This window comes from Phyllostomus hastatus, unplaced genomic scaffold, assembly GCF_019186645.2.
Source record: "Phyllostomus hastatus isolate PE091 unplaced genomic scaffold, TTU_PhHast_1.1 phas_scaffold_93, whole genome shotgun sequence".
NCBI lineage: Eukaryota > Metazoa > Chordata > Mammalia > Chiroptera > Phyllostomidae > Phyllostomus > Phyllostomus hastatus.
The window spans coordinates 8927516-8944320 of NW_025334042.1; the positions used below are offsets into that span (position 1 = coordinate 8927516).

The window sequence follows — 16805 nt, forward strand, 5'->3', positions numbered from 1 at the left end:
GCAAGTCAATCAGTTCATTTCCTTAAACAATTCATTTGAGGTACAAACTTGGAGGATAATATTTAAACATTACAGTCAAATTTCGTGTGACGTGTAGTGCGATTGAGGAAAAAGATCCTTAAGAACCTAGGAGCAACTTGGTTAAAAAACTATTCGACTTAATGTAGAAATCTAGCGGAGAAGCTGAAACAAGTATTTGTAAAATTTTAATTAAAAAAAAAACCGTAGAAAAATACATAGCCATGCTGACACATAGTAAGGAGACCACTTCTGTAACTGTAGTTTAAGTGTACAAAAAGAACCGCGATTAGCATCACCTACCCATTCAGTTTTTCTCTTGCATTGCTTGTGTATAGCAGCATGTAAAAAGTACTAGACTGTAAATTAATTGTAACATTCAGAGGTAGTATTGAGTAGTGGGGATATATTGCATCTCTGGCTAAAAGTGCAGTTTGAATGAAGAGATGGTGAACTGAAGCCAAAGTAAAGCACCTCAGTCAACCATCCTATGTCAAAATGTATTACTTGAAGTAACACATAAACTTAATTTGAGGTAAGTGGTATTTAGGTCTTTCACGGAAACTGATACACAATGGAGAGAGGGGAGGAGAGAGGGGGAGGGGGGGGAGAGAGAGAGAGAGAGAGAGAGAGAGAGAGAGAGAGAGATTGCTTTTTTAAAAAAAATTGTAGCATAACTATAGGAAAAGAAATTTAGATTTCGCTCCTCCTACCTCATAAATCAAGTGAGTTCATCATGCATTATTCTTGTACCTTTTCATTAAATTACAAAGAAGATGATTTTACTTGTCCAGGTTCCTTAAATGCTTTGAGGCTGACAAGTGCAATTTATTGCTAACTGTCATTTGGCTCTGTAGGAAGTAGATTCTACCGGATGATTGTTTTTCCTGAAAATGAGTGTGGCAAGTAGATGTATTCCTCCTACTGATATGTATGGTGTCCATAAATATAGGAGTTGCTCATACTTGTTTGCTTACTTCCCTTTTTAAAAAACGAGCATAACCTTTTCTGGTCCGTTAGCTGAATGAAAGGATACATCAGCATTTCGTCTCATTTAGAAATAAAAGTTAAAAAATCATCAAGTAAGTGTCTACAAGATTATACGAAAAAGAGAGAAATAGTATCTATTCCTATCTTTGGTGTTCTAAACAGAAGCTTGACTATGGCGAGTGGGTTGGGTGGCGCTGGAGGCCGACAGTGTTACACACCGCGCCTGTCCTATGTGAATGCCCAACGTCACGAGTGTGACACGTTTCTGGTTTGTGTGCAGTGCAGTGATTGACTAAACCTGATTCAGAGTTTTTCTCACCCACCCACTCTGGCTTATCAGATCAACAAACTATTAGTAGGTTAAGAAAAAAGAAAACAGTAATTAAAAGTTGCATTGTTAAACTGTGTCCCCTGTGTTTACAGCAGTTTTTCACTAAACCTGGGACTGTGAAGGGATTACAAAGAAGGTGATTAATATAGTCCTTTTTAAGGTTATGTGATTTCTCCCCTTCCCCCACCCTTCCCCCACCCTGCCCGCCCCGCCCCCGATGAAAGTGGAAAGACCATGGCAATAGAGAGTAAGTGGTCACTGCAGTGTCTTCTCCCTTCAAAAGATCGAACTGCTGCTGAGGTAGAAATCAAACGTTGGCGCCCCCTAATCCTCTTCCGCAGACTCTTGTGAGGATGTCTCTTCAGTCTCCTCCTGGAACACACAAAGGGCACAAGCATCACACTGTGTGGGCTGTTCTTACCAACAGTTCAGAGTGACCTGTTTCCATAGCACACCATACTTGCTTCAAAAGAGGACGTGGACGGTGGGCAACCCCTCGCTCCCAGGGCTTCTGACACTGTAACTGAGGAATCAAGGTGTTGTTTTTTCCCAGAGCAGTCATCAGCCACTGTTGACTTAAGGCTCAACAGCATGGTGGCTGGTCAGCAAATTCAATTGTTTGCAGTCCAGGGAACGTCAGGCCAATGCATACTTACTCACCAATTAAGAGTAGAAAAAGAAATGGGTGCTTTTTCCCCCCAGACAGCATGCCCCTCATCAGTTTTAAAATCCGTCATACAAGTACAAAAAATAAAGTTCAGGAGATCCTTACTTAAGACATAAACAAACATGTTGTCTAGATATTGGTAACAATAGCTGATACTTTTATGGTGATTACTGGATGCTTTTAGGGACCATCTGCTATTATTCACATTTTTACCTTGAGAAAATCAAGGCACAGCAAGTCATATATTCAAAGCAACAGGGGGAGTATGGTGAGGATATGGGTGAAGCCAGGTGGTGCCAGAGCCTGTGTGTGACCACGAAACTACTGCCACCGTCAGTGGCAGCGTGGGGGAACAAGGGGGCCCAACCGCAGGCTGCAAGAGCTGACCACTAGCTTCCTCTCTAAATTGGCTTCCTCGGTCTTGTATGTATCAGAGTGTGTTTTAAGACAATGACCAAAGTTTGGCATCACTGCTCAATCTCAATGCTAAATCCACATCGACCAAATTTAATGCTGGGCTGGACAAGCAGAGAAAATCTGCCTCTCCTCCCTAATATGTATGTTTTTGCAGGACCTCCTCTTCATATAAATCTAATTCCTCCTTCTCTTTTCCTTCTCTGATTCCTTGTGGTTCTGGAATTTATTGGCATTTCTGCATGCTGGCTTGAGCTGCACAGCTCTCCTTCCTTTTGCTTATTTTAGAAATGTGCAGTACCTTTCAGGACATGGGTGGTAAAGCGGAGACAATAAACATTTCTGATAAAAGCGTCGTTATTGAGAGGATGATTTTTATCGAATGCTGCACACTGTCTCATAGGACAGCATGTGAAAAAGATCTGGGAGGAGAGGTAAACATTTACCCCGGCAGCAAACTGAGCCCCTTTAAGAATGGCCAGCTTAAAACAGCTTATAACAGTCTTCCTACTTTAATAGATTTGATTTTCCACACGGCTTCATTTTGTCTGGGTGGCTAACTGACACAATTTATACTTCTCTTCCTTTCCCAGGTCACTACAGTACACCATTCAGTAACGCATGCCTTAAAGCTTGTCTGCATTATATGACCAAACTTCCATTCATTAGTGTTTGAAACACTTCAGCTGTGAAGGAGCTCCTAAATGCTACCATGTGTGACGCTTTTGCGTAAAAGCAGCAAACGGGAGGGGGGGAAAGCCCACATGACCGGGCACTCACACGGACACACACACACACCTACTACACACACTCACAAACTCTATCCTGGGCTTTAATCACAGGCCACTGCTTACTGCAGACCCTTGGCAAAAGGCTTCAAACATTCTGCCCCCAAAGACTGAGAGAGCTGTAAATCCTGGGAATAAACACACCTACAAATGAATGGATCACAGCTTAAAAAATATAACCACAGCAGCATCAAGTCATGAGATTTCACACCAGTTTTGTTTAGTCTGCTTTGGGTTATGTGGGAAATGTGGAACGTATGAAGCTACCTCCCCTCTATTCCTAAACCCCGAACTTTGGGCTTTGCAGATTTAAGCAGCAGGTTTATACCTCTTGATAGGCAACGGGCCGTGACCCTGTGATTCTCTGTGGAGTCCTGGCCACAAAGGAGGATGTTGTGTGATCAAAGCCACGAGCAGACGAAAGAGAGGCAAGCCAAGGTTCAGCTGCCCTATGACCTTCTCTTTTCACTTGATATTTAAATTCCAGAAAGTCACTAAGCTGTCTGGCAGATACACTCTTCATCTGTCCCCAGATGACTCACTTCTCATGATGACATGAGGTGTAAAACAGGTCACAGCATAAGAGCTGACAGGTATATCTTATTCCTTCTTCTCATGGTTAATAAATTAATAGAACTCAGTCAAGCTGGAAACCCACCTGGATCTAGCTGTAATCATTCCATTTCTAACTGCTCAATTTTTCTATACTATCTGGAACCAAAGTACTGTATTTTTCTGATCATAAGACACACCTAGGTTTTAGAGGAGGAAAATAGGAAAAAAATTGAAGCAAAAAATGTGGAAAAAATTTAATAACATAAATAACAATATTTCACCATTGTAAATATAAACAGAACTCAACAGCAACATTAACAACCATTATTCCTCCTAAATGTGTGTGGGTGGGGTGTGAGTGCGTCTTATAGTCTGAAAAATACGGTACTTCTGAGTCCGGAAGGAAAACAGAATTTTCAGGCCATGAACTCAGAGACCTTGTGGTGGATGGAATGTGATCAACTGTCCGAAACATTCCCAGAAACTTGGCTTGATTTGCACTCCTGAAGCTCCTGATATGTAAGTGGTTTAGTTCATTCAAACCCCTTAGACACAACTCAGTTAAAAAGGATGCGCCCTCATATTGTGTCCTTAGCAGTTCTTAACAGAACACTGATAGTTGCTTTATTAAGGTATCTTTCCACTGACTTTGGGATTCTTCTATTGGTAGTTGTTAGTTATAGTAGTGGTACATAACTAGGACCTCAGAGGGTGGGAGCTCACGCTCTATTAAACTTTCAGAGGCAATGAGGCTCTCACATGCTGAAAACAATGGTTTTCTCAAAAGTCTAGTCAGTGGAGAGTGGTCTCTTCTTTGCATAGCCCTGACTGGCCACCCTGCAAAGGACAGCATGACTGCCGAGCAGATGACATTGGCAGGGCACATGGCACTTCTCACCCCTGAAAACCTCGCCTTTCCAGGGACTTGGTTGCTGTGACAAAAGTGTGCATGAGATGAGAAGAAAAATCCTTCCTGTTAGGAATGAAGTTGGAAACCCAGCCTCAGCTGCCCCGTCCTGGCTGGCCAGACTTCACAGAAGGCTCTTCTGTGGGGCCAAGAGTGTGGTCCCAGTGATGTAGGGCATAAAGAGCTGGCTCTGGTGCCCCCAAAGAATCATGTTTCCATAGCAGAGTAGTTACTAGGGACCCTTCAGATTCAATCCTGTCCATTCACTTAGAAGACACTGTCAGTTATTGTAGACACCAGCTTGCACCTTGAGATGTTTATTTAAATTGCTTCATGTTTGCACATGCAGCCAAAGGCCCTTTGGGCTTCTGTAGCCCCCCAAGAACAGCTTTGAGGTAATAAGGAGATTGAAATACTATAGCCAAGAATTATACACATTTCATTAGGGGCTAGTCATCCAGGTGGGAAGGCCAAGCAGCAGCAGTTTGGTCAAGAAGACTTAGTCTTGGAATGGGGCTTCGGGAATGTAGCATAAAAGGACTTTTTGAAGTGGAAGTACACAGTGACATTTTTATGAGCACCAGCTACTAAGGCCTCTAAACACTGCACAGCTCCCAGCCATTCACACACTTACTTTACAGAGACAACCAAGGCTGCACCAATCGGGGCGAAACATGTGAATTTTTTTGGCAGAAAACTGATGAGAGGGAAGGGAAAGTGGGCAGAGTTGGAGAACCATATTTTTATTATGACTATTGGAAAATTTCACTCACTTTGAAAAAAATGAATGAAATATAAAGGACTTTAGTAAGTTTAACTCTTTCATGGCTTTGGTTGCTTGGAAAAAACCCTACTGCGACCGAGAAATATAGTGTGCACCTATCTGCATTGTTCAGTTTGGTTCGGCAGAATGCATGTGGCATACATCTTTGGGTACACTTCCACTAAATAATTCCAAAGGAGGAAGAAGACAGTCCATTATCCAATCATATGGCCTAATGCTTAATGGAATTTTAAAATGTCTAAGAGTTGAATTCTAGATCTTACCATAGAGACATGAGTAAGGGTGTGTGCTGGAGGAAAGTTCAGTATTTAATGCAAGAGGTGAAGCTCCGGGTTTAATTTTCAGGTGCAGACTAACAAGCAGGTTTGCAGTGGAAGGGAGGTCAGTGAATTCTGAAAAGAACCAAAACATGGAAATGCTCTCCCTGCAAACTTGAGGAGTTGCATCACCATAATGCTCCTCTTTGTTTGTGTGCAGTAAGGAGTTCATGTTGGCTTTAATATGTCCTTCTTTTTTTCCCTTGATTGCAAAGAATTCTGCAACTCTTACCATAAATGTTTCAGGCTAAAAATACATTTATAATTCAAGTTATCTTGCCAAGAAACCTAAAAATATCTGGTAATCCAGAAAGAGTAGTTATGGTTTTATGACATTCTCCTTTTGTCATCTTAATGTGTTTAATTTCCTAAGGACTTGGAGTGACACATTTAAGAGTTTTTCACATTCACGACTATTTTGAGCCAGTCCCACCCAGAACAGAAATCATGGGCTCTCCTGGTTGGCAGCAAGGACCAAAATCCAACCGCCGTTCCGTCTGCAGCTAAGTGACCCGCAAGACCACAGAGCTGAGTTTTCCTATTTTTCTGTCAGATATTTTAACTTCAAATGGATTGGGACTGTTTAACTTAATGGAAAGTGATTACTTCCTCCAACTAGGAAAACTTTATATCAGAGTTTTTAAGAAACATATTAAATGGAACATATATAAACCATGGACTCTGGCAAGTGCAAGGAGTTCTGGTGGAAATACAAGAAGGCAAATACGTTTTTCAAAAGGAGACATAAAAAGTTGGATGTTTATGGCATTTGAACCCCGTCTTTTCTTTACTTCAGCTTTATGTATGTAAAAATATACACATATCAGGACTATTTTAGATATGTTACCATCACCTTAATAAAGTCAGTTAAGGGTCTTACTGGGGTTGCTTGAAGTAAAGATGGTCGACCCCAGATGTTCCTGACCAGAGCACCAACCATTAAATTAATGGGTAGTCTAACTTGTGTCTTATTCCCACTGTGTCAGACTGGTAGGGATAATACCCATCTATCTGCCAAGCAGGGCGTGAGAAAAAAATATGACAACTAAATGGAGAACTTCGAAGAAAAAAAAAGTAAAAAGCCTTGTAAGACTATAGTGTGGAACTGCAATTATTAATGACAGTTATTCATGTGTGTCTATTTCTTTACCTATGATTCAGTGATAGATTTTTTGAGAAAGAAAAAAGCAAACAATTAAACAATGCCTCAAAAAAAAACCCCCCAAAACCGAAATAAGACATCTTAGGTTTCAAAAATGCACTTCCGTTTGTCTCCTTTTGCCCTTGGTCTGATTCCATCACAGAAAATACGGCAAACGGAGGTAACACGCATGCCTCCGATACTACCGAGTTCCTCCTGGAATGAAGGGCTACATAAAAAATATCTCCAGAAGGGATTTACATTTTCCAGATAGGGTAATCATTTTATGTCTCAATGAACTACAAGTTTCAGGGTCCTGTAAGCCATGATTTCTGAGGATCATGAACTTAGTCAACTTTCCATGCTGGTTCTAATTCTTACTGAAGGAGCCTCATGTCTAAAAAATAATTAAAGATATAGACATAGGATTTTTGCATGAAGGAAGCACTCAGAAGAAGGCAATTTATTTCAACATGTCTAAAGTCATCAGGGAATAATCTTGTTTTTGTGCAAAGTAGTTGTAAGAAATGGTTATGGAGAAGGCTGCTTAATGGTTATATCTGAGGTGTGCTTAATGATGAACAGACTTGGAGAAGCCTTTTCTCTGTGTTTTCTGCGTGCATAAAACTTTGCCCAACTTGCCCAGGCTGGTATAGCTCAGTGGATTGAGCTCGGGCTTCGAACCAAAGTGTCGCAGGTTCAATTCCCAGCCAGGGTACATGCCTGGGTTGCAGGCCATAACCCCCAGCAACCGCACATTGATGTTTCTCTCTCTCTCTCTCTATCTCCTTCCCTTCCATCTCTAAAAATAAATAAATAAAATCTAAAAAACAAAACAAAACAAAAAAAAACTTTGCCCAACTTGCATTTGTTGCCAGGGAACAGGGCATTTCTGAATTTTAATCATTACTATACCAATCATTTGTCATTATCCTAGGACTTTTGAGTAAGATTATGAAAATATCAATAACAATACTAAGTCGACAAATAATTACTTAATGGGCATCTGGACACTCAACAAACATTTTCTGAATATAAAGGAAGTATCTTGGATAAAGCAACATATTTGTATTCAAACATTAAGGATTTTCTTAGGAAGACCAGGTTTTAAAGCCAGTTACTCTTATTCATATTAATTTGGGTCAGCAAGTTTGGCTAATAAGAAAATTTACATATTTAATAAATAATTGTTTTATGTCCAACTTATACCAGAATGCAGAGAAGAAAGAGGCAGGCAGACATTGCTATTTTAATTTTAGTCTAACCTACAGACTTCATCACACCATTTAAAACAATTATACTTTTAAAAACTATGCAAGATCTGTCAAGTCCAGAAACAGTAAATTTTCCTTCTGGAGTTTACATATTGCCTAAATTGAGTGATGTTCTTTCACTTCTGTTAGAAGTTTATGTCATGTCTACAAGACATTCCCTGCCCAGAAACAGCTAGATTCATCTTGCCAATATTCCTCTATTACAACTGTTAGCTAAGCTAATTACTTCATATGTTTATAGTTAATAATCATTTTGATATGTTTCCTCTAACCTACCCCTATGCTGTTATATCCTTGAGCTACTTTACTGTAAGGGTTAAACGTTGGTTTCTATTTTTCTCTCTTCCTTCCCCCTGACCTTTGCAATGTCAGAGGTCAGGGGGTGAAATCAAAAAGTATTTCCTACACAACATAATAGTACCACTCAGGGTGGACTTTGATATAATTCTTCATGTTTTACCAGTTGGTGCCAAACATTTACTGGCCCACAAAATGTTTTACCAGCTTGAACGAGCATAAGTAGGAAAATAAATCAACTCTCTTTATGACTTGGGCAGTGTAAATCACTAGGCTCCCTGAGTGAGCAGAAGACTGACTATTTGCTAGTCTGATTTATTATGAACTATTTACTGCGTTGGCCAAGGTGCCATGTAAGAGATGAGTGTTGGAGGGACTATGCTCTCTTCTCTTTCTCCTTCCTCCGTCTTCCTTTGTACGTCTAGACTAAAAGCCCCCAGTAAAAATGCCTTCTTTGAGAACAAGATGCTGACTGCAATTCATCAACTTGCTTGTCCCAAAATGAAATCTCTCATTTTGCTCCAAACAATGTTTAGGTTGTCTGAAATATAAACATCCTTAAAACTGCCCTTGAAGTCTCTGTAAAAACATTCAACTTTTTTTTTTTTTGAAGGGGAGAAAAAAAATCCTGATAACCAAGGCTTACTGAGATTTCTCCACGCTGATACACACCACCGGCAGGAGATGTTACTTGCAGGTAAAAAGTCTATTTTGAAACAGATAGCTTTGTTTCCAGTCTTGCAGAATCTGAAAACTTGCCAATTCTCTCATTGGGAAATCTGAAAAGGACTGGGTTTATACCTGTCCTAATTGCTACAGGGGTGGCTTGCCAGGGCTGTGCAACAATGAGGGAATTGGGTGGAAAGACGGGATAACTGTTGGGATTTTAAAAACCTGTTTTTACTCTTTGGGTGGGGCTCTGGTGAGTCAAAAAAAAGTCTGAATTATATAGAAGGACTCACTTCCAAGCTCAGCTTAAAGTCAAGAAACAATAAAATATCTGATAAACCAGCAAAACCTTTATATAAGTCTGAGACAGAGTGAGATGTATTCTTATCAAAACAGAAACTCAAGAGACAAAGCTCCCCCAATCAGTGATAATAACCTGATACTTTTCTGTTGTTTTTAGAATTAAAACAATGATGATGACAACAAAACCTACCACAATTTCCCTACTAAAGTTAAGAATGTAAACCATGGGACTGAGAATTCAACTAGTTCAGTTGAAAAAGCTAGGAAATTAGCTAACTTTAATTGACTGCTTATTTTATCACCTAAAGTAAAAATACAGTAGTGATCCCTGGTAAGGCTTTATTTTCACTGGTTTTGGAATTTTTTAAAAAGTTAATGTAAGTATTGAAAAATTTTCCCTTTAAATTTATAAGAGACTAGAACTTTCCCATTAGGATTATTAGACACACTGGGGGTTTGCAGCTGATGGCACCTGGTGGATTCTCCGAGCACCCCCACCCCAGCAGGGGCTCCCTTAAACTTTGACTCTTCCTTTGACACATGCACTTATATACACAAACACAAATGCATACGTAAACTTTCAGATTTGTCATAATCCTGAATTTGTCTCTCAGAGTGAATTTTGTCACTTTGTATCCCAGTTTCAAGAAATGGTATTCTCGCCCTGGCTGGTGTGGCTCAGTGGATTGACTGCCAGCCAGCCTGCGAACCAAAGGGTCGCAGATTCAATTCCCAGTCAGGACACATGCCTGGGTTGTAGGCCAGGTCCCCAGTAGGGAGCGCGCGAGAGGCAACCACACGTTGATGCCTCTCTCCCTTTCTTTCTCCCTCCCTTCCCCTCTCTAAAAGTAAATAAATAAGATCTTAAAAAAAAAAAGAAGTGGCATTCTTGAAGTTCAGAGAAGGTTTCAGAATTTGATGGATTTATGAGACTTCACAATAGAGCCATTGTAATTCTAGATACATGTGACCTACAGGGAAAGTGATTCTGACTGTTTTAGTCCTAATGATAGGATGTAGCAATTACTATAAAATTTCCCCCTTAGTTAAACATCCTTATTTTAAAGACAGGCAATAAAAACACTTGCAGTAAAACGGATGGTAATTTTAAACTAATTAGAATTTTTGGAAATGAAAAACATAGCATCCAAAAATAAGTCAGGACATAACAACACTTCCTGGAATTTATATAATTATGAATCTCTCAAAATGTTCTTGAGAGTAAGAGAAGATGTGCTGTATTATCCCATTTCGTAAGTAGATAAATAGGGTACAGAGACATTAATTTGCCCAGTGATGGGGCTAGAAAGCAAAACCCAGGTCTGTGTAGACTTCACTGAGCACTTTTCTTTAGATATATAATATTAAATTGTGCTAAAATCTTCACCGCCCCCAAACAAGATCTAAATGTAACCCCTCAAAGTACTGCTGATGAAGAAAGAACATGAGCCTGAGGCAATCCAGATTGCCACAGGGGAAAGCCACCTGGGAGGGTATTTTGAAAGAAACAGATGAAAAAGGAAGAGATTCTTTTGAATGTAGTGTAAAATTTACATTATCCCCCATGAACTTCCATGTAGTCCCTGTGTTTATATAATTCATCACTGTGTCCTTAGGCAATATAGATTAAGAAGCCCAATGAGCTCATGCTCGTTCTTCTGTTTTTGAGTCTGAACTCTTTTCAAGGGCAAATCTGGAGCAGGGTCTGTGGGACAGCCAGACTGATCAGTGAAGACCAGTCCAATCCATCTGGGGCTCCTTTGATATTCCTGATTGCCTTGGGAAGCAGTTTTTGATTTCACTTATATCATTTCGTGGTATATTACTGCCCAAACTGCAGTCAGTCTCCACCTGTGATTTATTTGTTTCTGCCTCTCTACTTTTGAACATGTCCTCCATCTCATTTGTAAGGTTTTCCTTTTTTTCCCCTGATTTATCTCCATTTTCCCTTTTGCAGCTAAACAACAGCAAAATCAAAACTCTTCCAGGAATTGTCCCCTTAGTGACCCCCTTGTGGCATTTTGTATCCCCTATATATCTCCTACATGTTGACATTCTGTATTTCAAACCTCTTCTCACATGTGTTCGCTGAGTATCTTCATCCCCAGTTGCCCATTAGAACCTCTCACGGAGTTCATAAAAAATACTGATGCCGGAGGCTCCAGACCAAAGAATCAGAATCCTGGAAGGGTGGGGCCCTTGGTGTGTAGGTAAATGCTTACTCTCCAGGAAAAAAAAAGTCCTGATTTGTAGTATTTGGTCAATGTCCATGCTATAAATATTTCCAACATAGTCAATTTCAAGCTATCTACTTGACATTGCTGAATATAGAATATGGAAGAGATACTCACAATTGGTTTACATGGGCTAGCTCCAGCACATGCCACATATCACTAAGTGGGTATATATGTGGGATATATATGCCATGTATATGGTGATATATAAATGTATATGGCATATACATAGTGATATTTATAACAGCCATTTAAATATACATGGTCACACACACACACACACACACACACACACACACACACACACAGAGTTTCCCTTATCTGTGGGTTTGCTTTCTGAGGTTTCTGTCAACTTTGGCCCAAATATGTTAAATGGAAGATTTCAGAAGTAAACAATAAGTTTAAAATAGTGCACTGTTCTGAACAGCATGAGGAAATCTTCAGCTGTCCCGCTCTGCCTGCCTGGGACCTGAATCATCCCTTTGTCCAGAACATCCTACACCCCCTTTACCGACTTAGCAGCTGCCTACACTATCAGATGGCTATCAGAGATCGACCAAGAACACATACACATAATTTTATTATAATATATTGTTATTTAATTATTATTAATCTCTTAGTGTGCCTGATACATTAAACTTTATTACGGATATGCAGGTATAAGAGGAAACACAGTACAAGTATATACAAGGTTCAACACCATAGCAGTTTCAGGTGCCCACTGGGGGTCTTGTTACATACCCCGTGGATAAGGGGTAACTACTGTGTATGTGTGATCACTAGGTTATTCTAATATGCAGCCAATGCTAAGAACTTCTGAATTAGATTACACATTTCTCAGATGGACTATGTATTTGTTTGCCCCATCTTCCCTGCAACACCAAGAACAGAGACTGAATCAGTGTTGCTAACAGACCACATGATGTTACTACTAACTTACCCTTCACAGCCTGTGACGCGACAGTGAAGTCTGTAGTATCTTTGACTCAAAGGCACAGAATTATAAACTCACTTTCTCTTGATTTTTTTACTGAAGGGTGAGAGGCTCAATATATTTGGGTAATCCTACTTATAATGTTAAATTCTTGTTTATATTTAATTTTGTTTAGTATTGTATATAAACAGTGAAACTCTGGGTATTTATTTTTAGTGCCTCCTACCACTCTCAGCTTTTGGGTATGGGGGTAGCATGAGAATGATTTTTTTCCACACGAACTCTGCTTTTATTCTACTGAAAGCACATGTGTTATTATTTGGATACATATTTCCTGTATGCTCACACATGTTTAGAAGTTTCAATTCTCTTCCAAGCAGCATTAAAAAAAAACAGTAAACCCATAAAATTGTGTGGGTGATCTTTCCCAGGCAAGGTAACGCTGCCCCAAGAGGTCCAGTTTCTGAGATCTCTAGGGAAAAGAGCCCAGAGATATTTTAAATTATATGAAAGAGATCTGTGAAGAACTTGGTAATCCATGACATTGCTTAATAACTTACTTCAGCCAGTTCTGCACAGCACACCTAGATCTCCTGACCTTCTCCTTAAGCCCAGAAGGGGAGAGCAAGCAGGACATTCTATACTTTAATAACAACTCTCATACTTGGCAATCACATTAATTTATCCTTCAGTATTGGTTTCTTCAAGATATACTTCCTTAATAAATATGATTCTTATGTTTCTATGCATAGATGACAGTTAGGACAAAGAATTCCAGTCATATGGGACAAGAGAAGGGAAGCTGATTCCTAATACTGAGGTACCTGAAGACGGCAGAGACTGGCTTAGTTGCTGCAGTGAGGCCTGAGAGTGCATCAATCTGCAAAACCAGTGTAACTTAATTTCCCAGTCTCCCCGACTTCCCTGGGGGTGCTTTGAATCATCTAATGTTATGAAATAATTCAGTGAATGGATATGTTTCCAGTCGTGGATCATGAAATATTTTGCAGCTAATAAGTCCCATGTCAAGTCAATGAAATATGGATCGCTGGGTGGGAAGGACAGAGCCTGAGGTTTCAGAACTGGTGAAACACGTGATAACATTAGACATATGTTTCCTACACAAGGCACTGGAATAAACTTTTTACTTTTTAAACTTTAATATTTTCTTTGTGCACTTAAGCAAAGATTTTAATCTTTAAGCATTTTTGACGACAATCTCTGACTGTGCATTTCTGATTTTTTCCCAAGGATATAATAAATTGTCAAGAATCCTTCAATGCTGATATAATCAAAACTAGAAAAATACTAATTAGAGGTTTAACTTGTCTTTTTTTTCCACTTTACTTTTCATATTTATTAGGAAGAAAATAGTCATCATGACCATCTCTTACCTGAGCAGGCTTCTTCTGAACAACTTGTTGTGGCTAAAAAGAAAGAAAAAGAACTGTTATAGTTTAAGAAAAAACATAAATAATAAAAAAATTAAGTATATACATTTTAAATATAGACATGCCCTGCAAATAAGATGAAAATTTCAAGGTTCAAATGGTTTATTTACTCACGATCTCTATGTGTTAAGGAAATAAAATGCAGGTTGTCTCTATTAAAACAATTCCCAGCTGAAGTCTGGCATCCATACCAGCTACATCAAAATATACTTATTTAATTCACTTTTTTTTGTTTGAATACCATAACACTTGAGGAAGGAATGGACCTAATTTGTTAATATTTTGCTTTTCTAAAGAGCTTTATTGAGATATAATTCACATACCATAAAACTCACCTGCATACAGTATATAATTAAAAGGTTTTTAGTATATTCAGAGGATTGTACAATCATCATCATACTTTAATTTTAGAATATTTTCACCTCCTTTAAGAGATACCCAATACCCATAAGCAGCTGTTCCTTTTTTTTTTTTTTGCCTCCCTAGCTGCCCTCTCATCCCTAACTCACCACTAATCTACTTTCTTTCTCTATAAATTTGCCTATTCTGGACACTTTGTGTAGATGGAACCATGAAATAGATGGTATTTTGTGACCTAGCGTCTTTCACTTAGCCCAGTGTTTTCTAGGATCGTCCATGTTGCAGTATGTATCAGTAGTTCATTCCTTTTTATTGCTAAATAATATTTCATTGTGTAGGTATACTACATTTTGTTTCTCTGTCCATGAGTTGATGAGCACTTGGGTTGTTTCCACCTTTTGGCTATCATGAGTAATGCTATGAGCATATGTATATGTAAGTTTTAATGTAGGTATGTTTTCATTTCTCTTATATATATATGAGAGGAGGACCCCCCAAAACTGGAATTATCTTCTGGAGGGCAGGTCCCTTGAAGTATGGGCTTCTCCATTCTAGGAACCCATCTGAATCAGTGTACCAGCTGGTGTTATTGTGACAGGCTATGTTTGGCTTCAGTGAGTTTTTTTCTGAAGACTCAAAACGTTTGCCCATTTCATGATGGGTGATTTATGAGCGCACCTGCCCACACTGTGCTGAGTGTTTAGCAGTTTTTGACCAAACATGGCATGACCCCATGCCCCACCCTCCCTATTTACCCCATCTCTCCCAGAGCTACTTTTTTTTTTGTTTCCCCAGATGTAAAAGTCCTTAAAGGGAAATGTTTTGCTGGTGTGGAAGAAGTGGAGAAAAAATGGCAGAAGCACGAAAAGGCACCAAAATCAACGAGTTCAAAAACTGTTTTAAGAAGTGGAAAAAATGTCTTAGTAGGTATATTGCATCAAATGGAGAGTACTTTGAAGGTGACTGAAGTATAAACATGTAAGAATAAATACACAATTTTTTATAAATAAATTCTGTTTTGGGGGTCCCCCTTGCATGTATGTATGTGTATATATGTGTGTGCATGTGTGTGTGTGTGTGTATAAAATCTACAATATATATGGAATTTCTGGGTCCCACAGCTAACTATGTTAGTTTTTGAGGAATTGCCAGTTTTCCAAAGCAGCTGAACCATTTTAAATTCCTTCCAGCAATATATAAGGGTTCCAGTTTCTCTAAAACTTGTTACTGTCTGCCTTTTAAATATTCTACTGGGTATAAAGTTGAATCTCATTGTTGCTCTGATTTGAATTTCTCTGGCTAATCATGTTGAACATTTTTTCATGTGCATATTGGCCATTTGTATGTCTTCTTTAAAGAAATATCTATTCAAATCTTTTGCCCATTAAAAATTTGTCTTTTCATATTGAGTTGTTAAGAATTCTTTAAAAGCCCTGGATACAAGTCTCATTAGAGTATGATTTGCAAATACTGTCTTCAATTCTGTGGATGGGTTTGTTCACTTTCTTGATGGTATCATTTGTAGATATCACCTATGCTAATATCTTATTTATCTGTATCTATACTTAATTCTTATGTCTGTATTTACCTATATCTATTTAATTGTATATGTAGACAGAAACTTTCCACTTTTTTTTTAAGATTTCATTTATTTAATTGTTTTTAAAGATTTTATTTATTTATTTTCAGAGAGGGGGGCGGGAGAAAGAGAGAGAGAGAAACATCAATGTGCGGTTGCTGGGGGTCATGGCCTGCAACCCAGGCATGTGCCCTGACTGGGAATCGAACCTCCAACATTTTGGTTCGCAGCCCGCACTCAATCCACTGAGCTATGCCAGCCAGGGCATGAAACTTTCCACTTTTAAGTAAAGCACCTGAGGAAAATTTTCTACCCAGTTTAAATTTTCCAAGATTAGAGTATTAGAAAAAAATATTCAAGTTATTCTTTGTATTGTAAAAGGTAGATTTGAAGTCCCAGCTTTTTGATGGATTACTTCCAGGACTTGCCCTAATGTCTCAATATTATAAGTCTTATCTACTCTACCTGCACACCATTGAAATTCAGATATATAACGGAGCCTCTTGGATGCAGACAGTGGCATGCTTTCATGTTTCAAATGAAAAATATAAAATAAAATTGCGACAGTTCTCTCAAGGAACAGAAGTCAGAATAAATTCACTATATCATGGAAGGGATAGAGTTACTATTCCTTTTTCTTCCTCTTAGAATTTCTGTGATGCTGTAATGTCTTATTGCTGCTGTAATAAAGATATAAAATTTCCAGAAGTTTTTTTTTTAAGATGAACAAACTAAAAGTAAAATAAATGGCAAAATGCTTTTGTTCACTGAAAAAGTTTCTTCTCAGTGCCT

At 38.8% G+C, this 16805-nt stretch overlaps 1 protein-coding gene across 1 annotated transcript in view; it reads right to left on the minus strand.

The window, feature by feature from the left end:
- Positions 1 to 1568: 1568 nt before the first annotated feature.
- The window catches only part of HMGA2 (high mobility group AT-hook 2), a 126754-nt gene continuing 111517 nt past the window's right edge, over positions 1569 to 16805 (minus strand). Inside the window, exons 4-5 of the mRNA XM_045829733.1 lie at positions 14018 to 14050; positions 1569 to 1711 (exon numbers count right to left, since the gene is read on the minus strand). Of these exons, the coding sequence (XP_045685689.1) occupies positions 1664 to 1711; positions 14018 to 14050 (81 nt within the window). The 3' untranslated portion in view covers positions 1569 to 1663. The remainder of the gene's footprint in view (positions 1712 to 14017; positions 14051 to 16805) is intronic.